Raw genomic sequence first — 17,751 nt, 5'->3', positions numbered from 1 at the left:
GCCAGAAGCCAGTTCCAGCATGTCATAATTGCAAGAGTTTTATCAAAAGGTTGATGGAACTTGGGGACTCAACAAGGGCTGAGTCACATACGTTGTCACCTGTTGGGAATGGCTAAAGGCATTTCCCCAAACCTGAAAAGGATGATTGTTTGCTGCCAGACAGCTCAGGGCATCTTAATCTACATGTTATTGCCTCCTGTTGGCCAAACACCTGAACAGCCGAAGGCAATTCCCCATTCTGACAATGGACTCTGAAGATGGAAACCATACCCTTTGTAGTGTATATCTCCACCTTGCCTTAGGACACTTTGTGTTAATAAAAAGCAAGGGGTCCTGAGACAAGGAGAACTTGGGTTTCTTCAGCCAGGGTCCTCTGACCCCAATGCCTTTAAAAATTATCTTTCATCTTTGGACTCATTTAATCTATGCACGGCCCCATCTCCAGATTGCTGAACTCTTCTAGATGCCGGATCAAGACCACCGGTGTTAAATGACACCCAATGTCCGGCATTAATAGTACAAACATAACAGTTACACATCTGCTTTCAGATATGAACCCTATAACTATTGCCACCCTTTTTTGGGGGGAGGGGAAGGGGGTATGAGACAAATAATCAGTCTTTAGGTAAGCGACTGTGAGAAATTATTTTTCCCCTATATATATTCTCTTTAATTTTCAAAATGCGCCCATGTTCTTTCTATAACTGGGGGAAAATTCAATAAAAACATATTTATTATATTTTTTAAAAGGAATCTTAGTAAAACACTTTACATTCATACTAGAGGCCTGGTGCATGAAATTTGTGCACTGGGGCAGGGTGTCCCTCAGCCCAACCTGCACCATCTCCAATCTAGGACCCCTAGAGGGATGCCTAACTGCAGGCAGTTGGGACATCCCTCTCACAATCCAGGACTGCTGGCTCCCAACCACTCGCCTGCCTGCCTGCCTGATTGCCCCTAACTGCTTCTGCCTGCCAGCCTAATCACCCCTAACCACTCCCCTGCCAGCCTGATCGACACCTAACTGCTCCCCTGCCAGCCCAATTGCCCCTAACTGCCCTCCCCTGCCAGATTGGTTGCCCCTAACTGTCCTCCCCTGCAGGCCTGGTCGCCCCCAACTGTCCTCCCCTGCTGGCCTGGTCACCCTAACTGCCCTCCCTTGCCAGCCTGGTCGCCCCCAACTGCCCTCTCCTGCAGACCTGGTCCTCCCCAACTACCCTCCCCTGCTGGCCTGGTCGCCCCCAACTGCCCTCCCCTGCAGGCCTGATCGCCCTAACTGCCCTCCCCTGCAGGCCCGGTACCCCCCAACTGCCCTCCCCTGCCGGCCCGGTCACCCCTAACTGCCCTCGCCTGCTGGCCTGGTTCCCCCCAACTGCCCTCCCCTGCAGGCCTGGTCCCCCCCAACTGCCCTCCCCTGCTGGCCTAATAGCCCACAACTGCCCACCCCTGCTGGCCATCTTGTGGCGGCCATCTTATGTCCACATCGGGGCGGCCATCTTTGACCACATGGGGGCAGCCATATTGGAGTGTTGGAGTGGTGGTCAATTTGCATATTACCCTTTTATTAGATAGGATAATAGAGAACCATAGTTTCAAATGTAACATAATATTGAACATAAAAACTTGTGTTATATATACATATATATGTATACATATATATATCTGACAAATTTATTCCCTATCAAATTTATTCATTCATCTACTGATGGGCACTTAGGCTGCTTCCAAATCTTGTCTATTGTAAATAATGCTGCAATGAACACAGGGATGCATATATTCTTTCAAATTAGTGTTTTGCTTTCTTTGGATATATTCCTAGAGTGGAATTGCTGGGTCATATGGCATTTCTAGTTTTAATATTTTGAGGTAACTCCATACTGTCTTTTGATAAGCAATTTACATTTAAAGTAATTATTGGTAGTTATGTATTTTATTGCCATTTTATTCTTTTAACTATGTTCCTCTTTTTCTTCCTTCCTTTCTTCTTAAAAAAACACACAACATAAAACAAAACAGGAAATTAACAAAATTAGACTTCAATGGATCTAGTGCTTCCAATTATTCTTTCCTATAGAATGCCACATTTTGGCCCATACTAAAGCAAATGATTATTAAAAGGAATGGTTTTATTACACTATTATAAAATTATAAAAAAATTTGCTGAAATAGGAAGTAACCTCTTTGCTCACCACCACTTTAGTAGTTTCATGTTCAGCAGAGAAAACCAAACATTTCAATTAAAAAAAACACACCTTTATTTACCTCTTTCAAAGACAGTATATATAGCATCTATAGAAATATTTTTTAAACTTGTTACTACAATTGTCTCCCCTTTAAACTATTAGCCACCTAAGGGTTGCACTGTACTTTCAAAGTACCAAACATGTGACAGATGTTCAATAACCCTACGTTGAATAAAAAATGCAAGTAGCTCAGCTAGTGTGGCTCAGTGGTTGAGCATTGACATATGAACCAGGAGGTCACAGTTAGATTTCCGGTCAGAGCACATGCCCAGGTTGTAGGCTCGGTCCCCAGTGGGGAGTGTTCAGGAGACAGCTGATCAAATGATTCTCTCTCATCATTGATGTTTCTCTCTCTCTCTCTCCCTCTCCCTCTCTCTGAAATCGATAAAAAAATATATTATAAAAAATTGCAAACATACCTCTGTTTTGGTCTTTACTTTCGATGGTGTGGAGACTGCAGAAGATGTTTTTAATTCATCTTTCAGTTGTGAGATCTTTTCACCAAGCTCTTTCAAAGTCTTCATTATATTTGCTCTCTCTTCTGGTTTCATGTTTTTGTTTTTTTCTAGCTTGGATATTAGCATCTACAAAACAAAACTCTGCTTAATAAAGTGTAATATAAAAATAACCTTAAAATATTTACCATTAGGAATATCTTTATAAAATCCATTTTACACATCAATTCCAATAGGCAAATAATGAGCTCTTATCTTACCTTCTGGCATTCTATCTGTTTTTCTAACACTTCTTGCCTTTTTTTCCTCATATCTTGTTGTAGCTTCATTGCTTCCTAAATGAATAGATAAAAGAAAAAATTAATAATGGATAACAAAATTTGCCAATGATACATAAGGCTACTTCATTCTCAATTTGTTTCTTCTGGGCCATCCCTATAATAAGATAAATTTTCCTCCTGGTCAAAAAATGGCTGAAAACCAGAGATAAAACCTTCAACTATATTGTCCCAACATTTTCAATATAAAATAACTTTACATTTATAACTACTTTAAAAAATATTTAAAATACTGAACATTAATTAGCTGTATCTATGAGGTTCATTCATTTGAATGACCTAAATGTAACTGAGGAAAATTAAGAAGTGTTTTCATTTGTCACTGTAATAAGCCAAATCCTTATTTTTGAGGTTTAAAAATGTGAGATGAAGTACAGATTAGAAATAATAGCAAAATATGTTTTTGCCAGGAAAATGCTGCTTCCACCCCTCTGTTAATTAAATATCAAATTATGCTGAGATAATATATATAAATATTTTATTTGAAAAACTGTTTAAATCTAAGATGATATGAAACTCAGAATTGAATCATCTGAATAACTACATAAGTAGTTATATTTTATGTGAAACATTACCTAACTTGAAAAGCCAGAAAGAACAATAAATAAATAATGAAATGAAATGTCTGCTTCTTTCATTGGAGAATGAAAAAATATTACAGTTTGGTGTTGTTTACTTTTGCACAGAAAAAGTCTTTCCTTGTGCTTGATGTAGCCACCAAAAGGCAATTACAAAACATTTTCTCTGTTTGTTCACCTTTAGTTCAAGTGTACACTGCATCCAGCAGCAGCTAAATAAACATGATCATAGAGTTCCATAACAACATCAACAGCCAAAGGTGTTAACACAATCACTTAAGAATTCAGTGGGACCTTTCCTCTTTAACAAAAAAAGAATCAAAGCTGTTACCTGCTTCTTTTTAAGAACTTCTTGAACATCGTGAGATTTAGACCCTGAACAAAGTTTTGAAGGATTCTTTAAGTTTGAAGAGCTGTAAATCATTTTTGGATGGCCTGGAGGTGAAAATATCTGTGAAACAAAAATATGATTAAATTAAATCTTAGAAATGACTCAAAGTCATTTTTTATCAAGACTGAATATATTTCTTTTTGGGGGGAGTTAAATTTTATATTTTACATTTAAAAACGACATTTGTAAGACTAGTTCCTTATACCTAAATTTAACTGGCACTCAAATTTAAAAAAAACACACAAAAATTGATGTTAAGCAATAATGTTGTGTTTCTGAATGCAATCACCTTTTTTCTCTCTTTTAAACTGAGATAAAGAACTACAAGCCCTAACATCTAGGAGCTGGCCTGCCACTCACAACTAGGTCCTCCCTATTAAACATAAAACAGTTTCACAGACAGAATATCAGCCTCAGATATGGCCACTCTTGTGGTCATGACAGATTATGACAATAACAAGATCACCCCATAATGTTATCCAAACCATTAAAATGACTAACCATCTCTCTCTATCCTGGCCAAAAGAAATGACTACAGCTTCTTTACCAATTACATTCCTCATTCTAGTCTTCCTTCCTTCTAGCTAGACTTATTAAAATACTAGAGTCCCAATGCATGAAAATTCATGCACTGGAGTGAGGGGTCCCTCAGCCCGGCCTGCCCTCTCTCACATTCCGGGAGCCCTCAGGGACGGGAGGTGATCCAGCGATCAGGGGAAGGCAACGCCCCATCACACCTCTGCTGCTGTCACTGCCGGCAGCGCAAGTTTCGGCCGGCCCTGGTTACCTGAGCCTTGGGTGGCCCTGGGCGGCTGGGCAGCCGCCATCCGAGGCTTGCCTGCACCTTGGGACCGCCCTGGGCAGCTGGGCAGCCACCATCCGAGGCTTGCTACGCCTCAGGCCGGCCCTAAGCAGCTGGGGGGCTGAGGGTGGGTCTGGCAGCACCGCGCACCTGCCACGCCGCCCGCCCAGCGGGGCTGAAAGGACTGGGGGACTCGGGTGGGCCTACGGGGTCTGGGCACTGCCATCTTATGGCTATGGGCACTGCCATCTTTGTGACGGCATGACGGTCAATTTGCATATTCCCTCTTTATTAGATAGTATCTGATCATAGAATTACTAACACAGCCTAAACCTAAAAGAAGTCCTTTCTAACACCCTTCAACTGAGGTGCCCTATGGTTTCATTGTTTACCTTCCCTCACTAAATAAACTCAACATGTTCAACCATGTGTTCCTGGCGGTGTTTAGCTGAAGGGTACCACATGGGAAGTGTCAAATAAGAAACCAGGTTTCTAATAACTGCAATTCTAATAAGGTACTTTGTAATCATAATATTAACACTATATTTAACCAAATGCTTTGAGTTTACAATCCTATATAATAAAGAGGTAATATGCAAATTGACCCTCAGGCCCTCACACAAGATGGCTGCCCCATGTGGTCAAAGATGGCCACAACAAGATGGCCAGCAGGGGAGGGTAGTTGTGGGCGATCAGGCCAGCAGGGGAGGGCAGTTAGGGGCAACCAGGCCAGCAGGGGAGGGCAGTTAGGGGTGACCGGGTCATCTTTACATAGCTAGTTTTGGTATTTAGATACCTTTCCTCTTCTGAACAGATGACTTTCCAGTTAAACTTCCCCTCTTTAAGACAAAGCAGAGCTAGCTACATGTTACACTACAATCTCTCAGGTTCAAGTCTTTGTTAACACACTCCACTGTTTTCTATATTTTTAACTGAATACAAGATGTAAGGGACGCAGGATATAATATTTAAAAATTAATGGAAAATTCAATCTTGTAAATAAATGATATATCCAAATACAAAATTACTCTCAATCATACAATAACTTATCCTCAAAATTAAGCTACTTTACACAGGAAAGTATCTCAAATAGTAAGAAACCCTGTACAACTGATATTCATGTTATTATTATTTATTAAAACAAAAATGACAATACTTAAAATTTACAGACCACTTGTTATGTGATAAGCACTTTCCCTTCATGTTTTAAAATAAAATTTTTAATCTCCATAGCAAATCAGTTTATTGAAAAACTGAGTTATCTAATCCAGACAATAAAAGGGCAGAGTAAGTCAAGGCTATCCTATCTTCCTACCTAATAATAGACAAATATGCAAATTGACCATACCTCCAACACACCCACAAGCCACACCAACCATCCAATCAGAGCGACTATGCAAATTAACCCAACCAAGATGGCTACAGCCACAGAGACCAAGGTTTCCTAGGTAACAGAGGAAGCCAAGCTTTCCGCCTGCCCTTGCCAGGCCTAAGCCTCCACTCAAGCTACAAAGTTTCAATTATAGAAGGTAAACAAATTCAAACAGAAATGGCGGCAGAATGGAACTTGAGAGAGCAGGCAAGGGTTGCTCCCGGCAACAGGGGAAGCAAAGCTTTCCACACACCCTGGCCGGGCCCACCCGCTTAAGGCAACAAAGTTTCAATTATACCCCCAAAAGAAATGGCTGCCGGCCGTGGAGGGAGCCCCAGGCTTGGCTCCGCTCCAGGCTACTAAGTTTCAATTGTAGAAGGAAAATAAATTCCAGATACCAGGGCCTCCACCTGGGTTGCCAGGGGGCGTGGCCGGCCTGCAAACCACCACAGGCCCCTCGCTCAGGCCGCCCCACGCCCCAAGGGAACCCCACCCTGATCCGGGACACCCTTCAGGGCAAACCAGCTGGCCCCCACCCCTGTACCAGGCCTCTATCCTATCTAATAAAAGAGTAATATGCAGATTGATAATCACTGCAACACACAATATAGCTGCCCGCATGTGGTCAAAGATCCTGCCCCCATGTGGACACAAGATGGCCACCACAATATGGCCAGCAGGAGAGGGCAGTTGGGAGGCACCCGGCCTGCAAGGGAGGGCAGTTGAGAGGGACCAGGCCTGTAAGGGAGGGCAGTTGGAGATGATCAACCTTGCAGGAGAGGGCAGTTAGGAGTGACCAGGCCGGCAAAGGAGGGAAGTTGGGGGCAAACAGACTGGCAGCAGAGTGGTCAGGGGGTGATCAGGATAGCAGGCAGAAGCGGTTAGGGGCAATCAGGAAGGCAGGCAGGCAAGCAGTTGGGAGCCAGCAGTCCTGGATTGTGAGAGGGGTCCCATATTGGAGAGGGTACAGGCTGGGCTGAGGGACAAACCCCCCCTCCGTGCACGAATTTCGTGCACCGGGCCTCTAGTCCTATATAATAAAGAGGTAATATGCAAATTGTCTGTCACTCCCTCACAAATGGCTGCCTAAGACCAGGTCGGCAGGGGGTTAGTGAGGGACGACCAAATGACTGAACAAGCAGGCTGCGTGGGGCAACCAGGCCGGCGGTGGGCCATGAGGGGTGACCAGGCCGGCGGGGGGGAGAGGGGGAGGCAGTTAGGGGCAATTAGGTTGGCGGGGGGAGGGGGGCAGTGAGGGGCAACTAGGCCGGCGGGGCGGGGGAGGGGGAGGAGGCAGTTGGGGGTGACCAGGCTGGCCATCTTGTGTCCACATGGGGGCAGGATCTTTGACCACATGGGGGCAGCTATATGGTGTGTTGCAGTGATGGTCAATCTGCATAGTACTCTTTTATTAGATAAGATAGAGGCCTGGTGCACAGGTGGGGGCCAGCTGGTTTGCCCTGAAGGGTGTCCCGGATCAGGTGGGGGTTCCCTTGGGGCGTGGGGCGGCCTGAGCGAGGGGCCTGTGGTGGTTTGCAGGCCGGCCAAGCCCCCTGGCAACCCAAGCAGAGGCCCTGGTATCTGGGATTTATTTTCCTTCTACAATTGAAACTTTGTAGCCTGGAGCGGAGCCTAGCCTGCTGCTCCCTCTGGGGCGGGTGGTAGCCATTTCTGTGGCAGTTAATTCACCTTCTACAATTGAAACTTTGTAGCCTTAAGCGGGTGAGCCCGGCCAGGGTGTGCGGAAAGCTTTGCTTCCCCTGTTGCCGCCGGCAACCGTGGCCTGCTCTCTCAAGCTCCATTCTGCCGCCATTTGTTTGAATTTGTTTACCTTCTACAACTGAAACTTTGTAGCTTGAGTGGAGGCTTAGGCCTGGCAAGGGCAGGCGGAAAGCTTGGCTTCCTCTGTTACCTAGGAAACCTTGCTCTCTGTGGCTATAGCCATCTTGGTTTGGGTTAATTTGCATGTTCACTCTGATTAGAGGGCGGGCGTGGCTTGTGGGCATGTCAGAGGTATGGTCAATTTGCATATTTGTCTATTATTAGATAGGATTCCTAAAAGTAAAAGGAACTATTTAAAATAAATTTTAATGTTCGACTTTTAATTATAACAGAATCTCCTTCACTATGCTCTTCATATTAAAGAGAAAAATTATAAAAGATATGAACTAATAAAGACATCTACCTATTAATAACTGTCTAAAATTATCAAATTCCTACTTAGTTTTGAATAGAAAAAAATTTTAACTAGCAAATTTCTAGCTAAATCATGGAAATTAGGAAATAATATCCGCCACATTTACGTTAGCTGTCACACTTATCTAAGAAAAACAAGACATTACAAATCTGGATGGTAAATCAATTTGTTAATTTCCTTGTTCTGAACAACTCTGAACATATTTGAGGCTCACAGAAACACACACCTGGCAATCATCTCCAGCACCACCTGACTGATTTAACAAGTGTGCCGCATCACTCTGGTTAGCACTTGCGTGTCCAAGACGATGTTTCACAGGAACTTTGTTAAGAACATATGCACCCGGTGTCTGTGGTTTGCTCATCATCTGTATATACAAAATAAACACATATGTATGTAGTATAAGTTTTTTAAATGCTCAGGAATGATATAAATTTAGGACATTGATTACTCAGGAGAGGAAGGTAAGAAAGAAAATGGGAAGGGAAAGTGCTTTAATTATCTGTAAGGTTTTATTTTTTTAAGTGAAGTGGCAGATACATCAATGATTGTTATGTTATTATTCATACTTTTTTGGATGTCTTAAATATGTCACAACAAAATACATGCATATATGTATATATACTCATACAGAGATTCTAATAATTTTTCTATATTCTCTTCAATATGTAATGCTTTGACAGACTTAAGCATTTTAATTGACAGTAGCTTAATATAAATAATAGTGTGTTAGGACCACTCCCAAAACATAATACAATATTAGACTGCATTAACATAACAGGGTCTAATGATCACAGAAGTGAAGATATCACTCTTTTATATACCATTCAGCCAACATCTAGGGAAAGAATTCACCTTTGGACCCTAACATGAAGTGGCACCTAGACAAAAGAAATGCAGACAGGTGCAAATAAGCAGGATGATGAATAACGATAAGACTATGTAAGGAATACTTTAAAAAAGTATTCTATAAGGAGATTATAATTATTATCAATATCTAAATGACTCTAATGCATGGTGGTTTGTTCTTTCCTTCATCTATTCATTCAAATGTATTTTGAGCAATATATGCCAGGCCTTGTTTTAGGCACTAGGCATTGAATGAATATAACAGACAAAATCCCATTCTCTTGCAGCTTCCCTTTCAGTTTTAAAAGGAACAGAATTTTTCTACATGGAAGAAAGTAAGACAAAAGGACCGGTACAAGGGTGACTGATTCTAACCCCAAAACTCAGAAGTTCTAGGTTCAGAATTGTTCAGTGATGGACAGTTATTATACTTTAGTATTGAGAAAAATCACTAAGGGTATTGCGCTTCAACATTAAGATTTATGGGCCCTATATTTAGAAATTGACTACAGGTTTGGAAAGAAAAGGCCCAGGATTTGTACCCAGATAAGTGATTTTAATGTAGAACAGTAGAAGAGCACTTCTCAAACCTTGGTGTATAAAAGAATTACCTGGAGAGCTTGTTATAGATATACTAGAGGCCCGGTGCACGGATTCATGCACTGGTGGGGTCCCTCGGACTGGCCTGCGGGGATTGGGCCAAACCGGCTCTCCAACATCCCGAGGGGTCCCAGATTGGGAGAGGGCGGCTCTCGGGTGATGCACCCCAGAATTGGGCCCCCTCCTCTCTTCTCCCAATGTTATGTCACTTTCTGTATCTGTCTAGCTTCTTTCATCTCTCTTTACCCTAAGTTTGGCGGTAACTGACAACCTATGGGCATTTAGCTGCAAAATGCAATTATTTAGCCAATTATTAAGGATTTACTTAACCTGGAATCTAGTCGGCCTAGGGCAGGACCCTGCTCAATGTCAGGCTCCTGCCCAGGCCCTTCCACCCCGGCGGAGTCCTGTGGTGGCGAGAACCTCTTTCTTCCCACCTGAGCTGCTCCTTTGCCTCCTTCCCTCCCCGGAGGTTGCCCAATGGCACTACTGTCCACCCGGAAGGAGGGAAGCCGCAGCCAGTTTCCCAGCCGAGAGTGGTAGCAGAATTCTCTGCCTCCACTGGAAATCGATATTAAGCAGGTGGGCAAGCACAGCGCCAGACATCAGGGCCGCAGCCAGTAGGTCCTGCACGTCTCATCATTTAGCTAAGTCGAAAAGTTTCTGTAAGGGCCAGACCGATGACCTCTCCAATGTGCTAGAGGCCACATGGGGAGCCAGACCCAAAGTGGGGAGTCAATGGGCTAGAGGCCCGGTGCATGGATTCGTGCACTAGAGGGGTCCCTCAGCCTGGCCTATGGGGTTAGGGCTGAAACCAGCTCTCCGACATCCCCGAGGGGTCCCGGATTGAGAGAGAGTGGTTCTTGGGTGACACACCCCAGAATCGGGCTCCCTCCTCTCTGGTTCACCCAAGAACCACAGCTGCCAAGTCACTGCAGCTCCTGCATTGAGCATCTGCCCTCTGGTGGTCAGTGCACGTCATAGGTACCGGTTGGCCAGTCGAATGGTAGTCCTGTCGCTTAGGCTTTTATATATATACTAGAGGCCCGGTGCACGAAATTCGTGCACGGGGGCAGGGGGGGGGAGTGTCCCTCAGCCCAGCTTGCACCCTCTCCAATCTGGGACCCCTCGAGGGATGTCCGACTGCCCGTTTAGGCCTCATCCCACCGGACATCCCTCTGACAATCTAGGACTGCTGGCTCCCAACTGCTCGCCTGCCTGCCTTCCTGATTTTCCCTAACCGCTTCTGCCTGCCAGCCTGATCACCCCCTAACCACTCCAATGCCAGCCTGATTGATGTCTAACTGCTCCCCTGCCAGCCTGTTTGCCCCCAACTTCCCTCCTCTGCCGGCCTGGTCACCCCTAACTGCCCTCCTTTGCAGGGTTGATCGCCTCCAACTGCCCTCCCTTGCAGGCCTGGTCCCTCTCAACTGCCTTCCCTTGCAGGCCTGGTCCCTCCCAACTGCCCTCCCCTGCTGGCCATCTTGTGGTGGCCATCTTGTGTCCACATGGGGGCAGGATCTTTGACCACATAGGGGCAGCTATCTTGATCTTGTGTGTTGGAGTGATGGTCAATCTGCATATTACTCTTTTATTAGATAGGATATAGATTCCTAAACACAGATTATTGGGCCCTATACAGTGATTCTGATTCAACAGTTGTGGGGAGGCCTAAGAAATTGCTTCCAGGAAAACAGATGCTGCTGATCTGCAGATCACCTTGAGTGGCTCTGGTGTAGAAGACCAAAGGACTGCAAACTAAGGAACACTGATCTATAGGAAGGGACTAGAAGACCTCTAATTCCATGTGACCAGTAGATTACCTTCTGGATACCTCCATGTACCGTTGCAGTAGAAGACTGCTGATGAAGGTGCTGTGGCAGGTGATGGTGCTGTTGTGACATGTGACTAAGTGTTTGCTGTTGTTGTAGGAGTAGCTGTGCTGGGGACTGTAGTGCTGGTTGCTCATTGTTTTCTCTATGCCACAGGACTCGAATGAATCGGTTGTTTAGAACAGCTTCAGTGCTAGAAATGGCTTTCCTGGCCTCTTCATTGGTAAGATATTGGATAAGGGCTGCTTCTGGATCTCCCTTAAAAGCAACCTGTAAGAAACAACAAAATCAACAACAAAAACAGATATTAACAAATAGTTAAATGCAAATAAATTGATAAATAATTCAGAAGTAGAAAACAGCCTGCTGAGATCCATTGTGAATCCTTTGAAAATAAAGTTCTCTAGCCCCTAAAAGATGATATGCCTATTTCAAAATTATATACAGAAGAATGTTAGATCCAATAAATAATCCTACTGTTACCTAATCACTGAAGAGCTATTAGATTCCTCCATGATATCTCACATTCAAACTAACTCCAGAGATACAATAACAAACAAACAAAATACCGCATAAAGACCCAGAAGAAAAAAGGTAACTGTATAATCTGAAAAGCCCTTGTATACATCCCTATAAAGGTAGGGTCTGAAAAGCCCTTGTATACATCCCTATAAAGGTAGGCTCTATAAAGACAAATAGCAGATTTGACAACGTAAAATTTAAAAACTGTCAGTCCAAGCAAGCCATAAACAAAATAAATGACAAATGGAAAAACTATTTTTAATATATATGACAAGCAAAAGCTAGAAAAGCACTATTATAAATGCTTTTGTATAAAAAATGGGCAAAGACCATGGATAGGTAAATATAAAAGAACTGTAAATGGTCTATATAAATTAGTCTACATAATAATAAACAAAGCAAATTATAACAAATAATTTTTCACTTAAATTCATTACAAAAATCTAATGAATCCATATTACAGTGCTGATGAGGTTTTAGACAGTAAATTTGGGAGTATCAACTGGCACAACCCTTTTGGAGAACAATTTGGTAATTCAAATAAAAGGTCTTAAAATTCCCTTTAATTCAGCAATGCATCATAAAAAATAATGCAAGATTTATCCACAAGGAGGCTCACCACAGCATTGTTTTTATATAGAATAAAAAATAAATTCCCAACAAGAAGTTATACAGAATTAAACTGTGCCCTCCCCACCCCCAAATTCACATGTTGAAACCTTAACTTCCAATGAGACTATTCAGAAATAAGCTTTAAGGATAGGCTTTTCAGAGGTAAATGAGGTCATAAAGGTGGGGCCCTAATCAGAGGAATGAAGCATGCACCACTTCTGCTCTCAGGGGTAAAACCTGCTTAAAAATCTCTCTCAAAAAAAAAAGTAGTTTGGCTCAATTCTTTGAAATTCCAAGTCCCCCAATACAATCTTCTTGTTGTTTTTAAATCCTCACTTGAGGATGTGTTTTTATTGATTTTTAGAGAGAAAAACATCAATGTGAGAGAGAAACATCAATCAGCTGCCTCCCATACACGCCCTGACCGGAGATAGAACCCGCAACCTAGATATGTGTCCTTACTGGGAAACTGAACCCAGTGTATGGGATGATGCTGTAAGCAACCGAGCCACCTGGCCAGAGCTACCTTCTATAAACTCAGTTATATAAATTACTAGTGGCCCGGTGCATGAAATTCGTGCACATTAAAAGGGGGTTAATTAGAGGAAATATTTTAATATTGCTATTTGCCCTTTCTCTATAATAGAAGTGTCAGAGATGAAAGAAAATTAGTAAAATGTACATAAAAATCTTCCTCCAGTCAGAGTCTAGGGCGTGCCACGGGACCCAGAGTCAAATCCCTGCCCACCTGTGGCGCCTCAAAATCACACAAGACCCAGACCCAGCTGGCCCCACCCCCGTTGGGCGAGATCCAGACCTGGCCGGCCCCACCCTTGTCAAGCCCCGCTGGGCAGGGGGAGGAGGGCGCAGCCTCAGGTCCCCCGTCAAACCCTGCCCGGGCAGCCTCAGGGCGCCCAGCCCAGCACCAGGGCCGGGGACAGGGCCTGAGGTCCCCTGTCAAGCCCCACAGGGCAGAGGGTGCAGCCTCAGATCCCCTGGCCCGGGGTTAGGGGAGCAGCCAAGGTCCCCCGGCTCAGCACCAGGGCAGGGGGCATACCTTGAGGTCCCCCGCCTGAGGTCCCCCAGCCTGGCGCTGGGGTGGGGTCACAACCTGAGGTCCCCTGTCAAGCCACACTGGGCGGGAGGGGGGGGGGAGGGGGGCGCAGTCTCAGGTCCCCTGCCCCAGCCCAGCGCCACGCAGCCTCAGGTCCCTGCTGATTGCTCATAAAGGCTCATTACAGGAACTCGGCCTCCGCTATGGGTGCAGCCATCTTGTGCTACAGAAACCCCACCTCCACTGTGGGCGCAGACATCTTGTGTTATGGAAAACCCACCTCCACTATGGGCGCTGCCATCTTTGTGACAGCATGACAGTCAATTTGCATATTCCCTCTTTATTAGATAGGATCTTTTTATTTGGTGGTAACACTAAGTATCAGGGGTAAATGACTGAAATTCCAACTTAAGCAGGCCTCTAAGTACCCTCAATTACAGCGTAACACCAACCACAAATTCATAAATTCAAATATCTGCTAAGCAGACAGCAAAATACAAAAGCTACAATTTGATGTTAGAAAATACGTCGCACTGCTTAAAATTCTCAAGATTAGAACCAGCTTTAACCAATAACTAATTTACCACAATATAAAAGTGAGTCAGTGGACAAAATGACAATAGTGGAAATTACCAAGAATCTCACCTACCTAGTTAGAATACTAAAGCAGGCAATCAAGTCATCTGTCCAGAGATAAAACTATAAAAATACTAACTTGGTGTCTCTCAGGAAGAGATTGCAGAGAAGAACCAAATCAATTTAAAAAAACAAATTCAGCCCTGACTGGTTTGGCTCAGAGGATAGAGCGTCAGCCTGCGGACTGAAGGGTCCCAGGTTCAATTCTGGTCAAGGGCATGTGCCTTGGTTGCGGGCACATCCTCAGTGGGAGGTATGCAGGAGGCAGCTGATCGATGTTTCTAGCTCTCTATCCCTCTCCCTTCCTCTCTGCAAAAAAATCAATAAAATATTAAAAAAACAAATTCAGCTTAACAATTCCATCATTAAGTTGGGCATACAGATAGGTAGTGTTAGCAAAGATGATCACATTAATCACTGGCTCATTTAAATAAGGTGAGCTGGTAGTAATATTATCAAAAATGCATTGAATACATGGATTCTGTCATGAACATAGCCACATTTACCTGGATGTTAACAATAGTTCCAAATTTGCTGAAGTGTTCATTGAGTTTGGTAATGTTGTTCAACTCCTGAGGAATTTTCTTGACTTCTAACTTGGTATTTGTATACTGATTCTTTCTTAAGAATCCTGGTTTACTCTGATTGTTATTCCCTTGCCTGAAAGAAAAAAATGCCATAAAGAATAATGACCTAGGAAATCTTGGTTAACTAATAAATCTTGGTAAACTCTCACCTTATGCCTAGCCAAGATATATATATATATAAGGTTACAAAGAATGGAAGGTTACATTTTTTGAAACTGTCTTTTGTAAGCACTTAACACTCTTCATAAAGTACAAAATAATTTTCACATTAATTAAATGGGATTAGAATAGGCAGAGAGAAAGAAGACTGAAAGGCCAAAATCAAAAAAAGAAAAGGCCCAACTAAGTTTAAAAGTCATGCTAAAAAGATCCACCACAACTATCAAGGAATCTAACATTAAAGCAAGAAAATAATGTATTTTTAACAGTGCATTTTTCAACTTCTGCGAAAGTACAGATTTTTTTCCTTTTTATTCATTTCCAGAGTCTCAGTTCTTAATATTGGGTTAGGCCTAGAAATAAGTAGTACAAATTACCAATATATATTATAAATATTCTGTTAGCTTTTCAATTTTTAAGACATTCTAAGGATGCCTCAGGGAACCCTAACTTTGACACACATAGTTTGATAATCATTGATTAACAACAATTCTTAATTATACAAATTTACTAATGCAAGCAAAAATAATAAAAACACCAATTCAATGCTACTAATTAGCAAATTATCTTACTTTCCAAGCCAAGGTTTCTTTGTGAGTGGCCCTTCCAAGCCACCCACAGCTCTTTTTCGGCTATCTGGTTCAAGAACTACTCTGGTTATGTTGCTATTAATTGAAACAGGAACTGGTGGTTCAGTCTGGATGACAATGTTAGCAGCTGTTGGAAACAAAAATTAACATTACTGACATTGCATTATATTTGGGGAAATTCAAAATGATTAAAAGCTAAAAAGCACTGTGAATAGCACCCAACTAGGACCACTTTCTTTTCAGAAACACCTAAGCAACAAGAAAAACTTATCAATTGCCTTGCCTTCTTTTCCTCTTTTTTAAAAAATAATACAATTCCTAAGTTTAAAAATAGGCAACCCCAATGTAGCAAATGATTCAGGCAAAAATCATTAATGGATGCAAAAAAAAAAAAATCAGTGGAAGATTGTTGGAAAACAAGATATTTATCTAGTGCCAAAGTATCACTCCATGAATTATTTACTTTACAATGAAGAGATTGAACAGTTATCACCTTAGGCAAGCAATCAAACTTAGCACCATAACTACAGTAAAATTATTTGTCTTCTGATGTAATTAAACAAGAAATTCACCTGGATAGAATATTACTATGGAATTATGATTTTCTTGTGTGCGGTAATAATACTGTGCTTACATAGGACTATGTCTTATTCTTAGATGCAAGCAAAAGTGTCAGAATCTATGATTTCAAGTGGTTCAAGAAAAAAATGTGGGAGGGTGAAGAGGGTAAAGGGGGCCAAATATAGGGTAAAGAAGGAGACTAGACTTTGATGAGCACACAGTACAATATACAGATGATGTATTATAGAACTATACACTTAAAATTTATATAATGTGTTAACCAATGTCACCTTAATAAATTTAACTTTTTTTAAAGAAAAAAATGTGAGGGGAAGAAGGGAGAGAGAGAACAGTATGTGGGCACACAAGCAAGCATTCCTGCCCGAAGGTGAAAAACATTAATAACTGGTGAATCAAAGTGAAGGTATTTAGGCGTTTATTACACTTCATTGATAATTCTATAGGTTTAAAAAAATTTTAACTCAAAAGTTGAGAGAAAAAATCCAAAGCCAGTATTAAATTAGCAGCAAAGAATAACATATGTAGGACTGGATGTTGGGATAAGAATGGGGGTTGCTAGTATGTTCCATCTGTGTGACAGGAAAATTATGATGCAGATTCATTCATTTAACATATATTTCTTGAGCATCTGCTATAGCTCAACCTTGGGTATAAATTAGTGAATAAAATCTGATCCCTGTCCTTGGGCTTGTGTTTTCAGATGATAATCGATGAGAAAGCAATTGTGATGACATAAAGCATTCTAGAATGTGAGATACCATTATTATGTCTTCCCTAAAATAGTTATCACCACCTGACATTGCCTAATGCTTTTCTTTCTGAAGTGCTTTATAAAAAAGAAAAAAGACATAGCTAGAGATTACATTATTGTCCAAGAAGAAAAAGCAAGCCTCTTATATAAAAACCACATAACTTCTACACTGAGATTCATGAATTGCTGTATATAAATGTACAGATAGACCAGGCTAGTGACAAAGAGAAGACTTGAAATTTTGACAATATGCTCTTCTCACTAATTCCCATTATTTGGCAACAATGTATAATTTATAGCACAGAAGGTAAGAACATATTCTTTGGAATTAGATAGACCTGGATTCAAATTCCAATTCTCATTAATAGCTATGTGACTTGAAATAAGTTCTTTAACCTCTCGAAGCCTGAGAACCTTTATCTATAAAAAGAGAATAAAGATAGTACCTCTTTAAAAAAAAAAAAAAAAAAAGATAGTACCTCTTTTAAGGAGTTGTTGGTAAGGAATACGAAATATAATTAATACATATAAAAATATCTGGTTTAGTCGACACAAAACTGTTTAACCTGTAGTGATAATACTGATATTAGTGGCAGTAAAG

General features: G+C 42.1%; 1 protein-coding gene across 4 annotated transcripts in view; it reads right to left on the bottom strand.

Annotated features, from left to right (window-relative positions):
* RBM27 (RNA binding motif protein 27) overlaps nt 1-17,751 on the bottom strand; it is a 71,019-nt gene that overhangs the window by 17,712 nt on the left and 35,556 nt on the right. For all 4 annotated transcript variants that reach the window (XM_079772528.1, XM_079772529.1, XM_079772526.1 and 1 more), the window contains 7 exons: nt 15,800-15,944; nt 14,988-15,141; nt 11,649-11,927; nt 8,603-8,743; nt 3,946-4,065; nt 2,959-3,033; nt 2,663-2,827 (listed from right to left, as the gene is read on the bottom strand). In XM_079772528.1, the coding sequence (XP_079628654.1) occupies nt 2,663-2,827; nt 2,959-3,033; nt 3,946-4,065; nt 8,603-8,743; nt 11,649-11,927; nt 14,988-15,141; nt 15,800-15,944 (1,079 nt within the window). The remainder of the gene's footprint in view (nt 1-2,662; nt 2,828-2,958; nt 3,034-3,945; nt 4,066-8,602; nt 8,744-11,648; nt 11,928-14,987; nt 15,142-15,799; nt 15,945-17,751) is intronic.

Source organism: Cnephaeus nilssonii (assembly GCF_951640355.1).
Source record: "Cnephaeus nilssonii genome assembly, chromosome: 5".
NCBI classification, from domain to species: Eukaryota; Metazoa; Chordata; class Mammalia; order Chiroptera; family Vespertilionidae; genus Cnephaeus; species Cnephaeus nilssonii.
The sequence above is the reverse complement of the archived record's forward strand: the minus strand, read 5'-3'. Positions and strand labels throughout refer to the sequence as shown.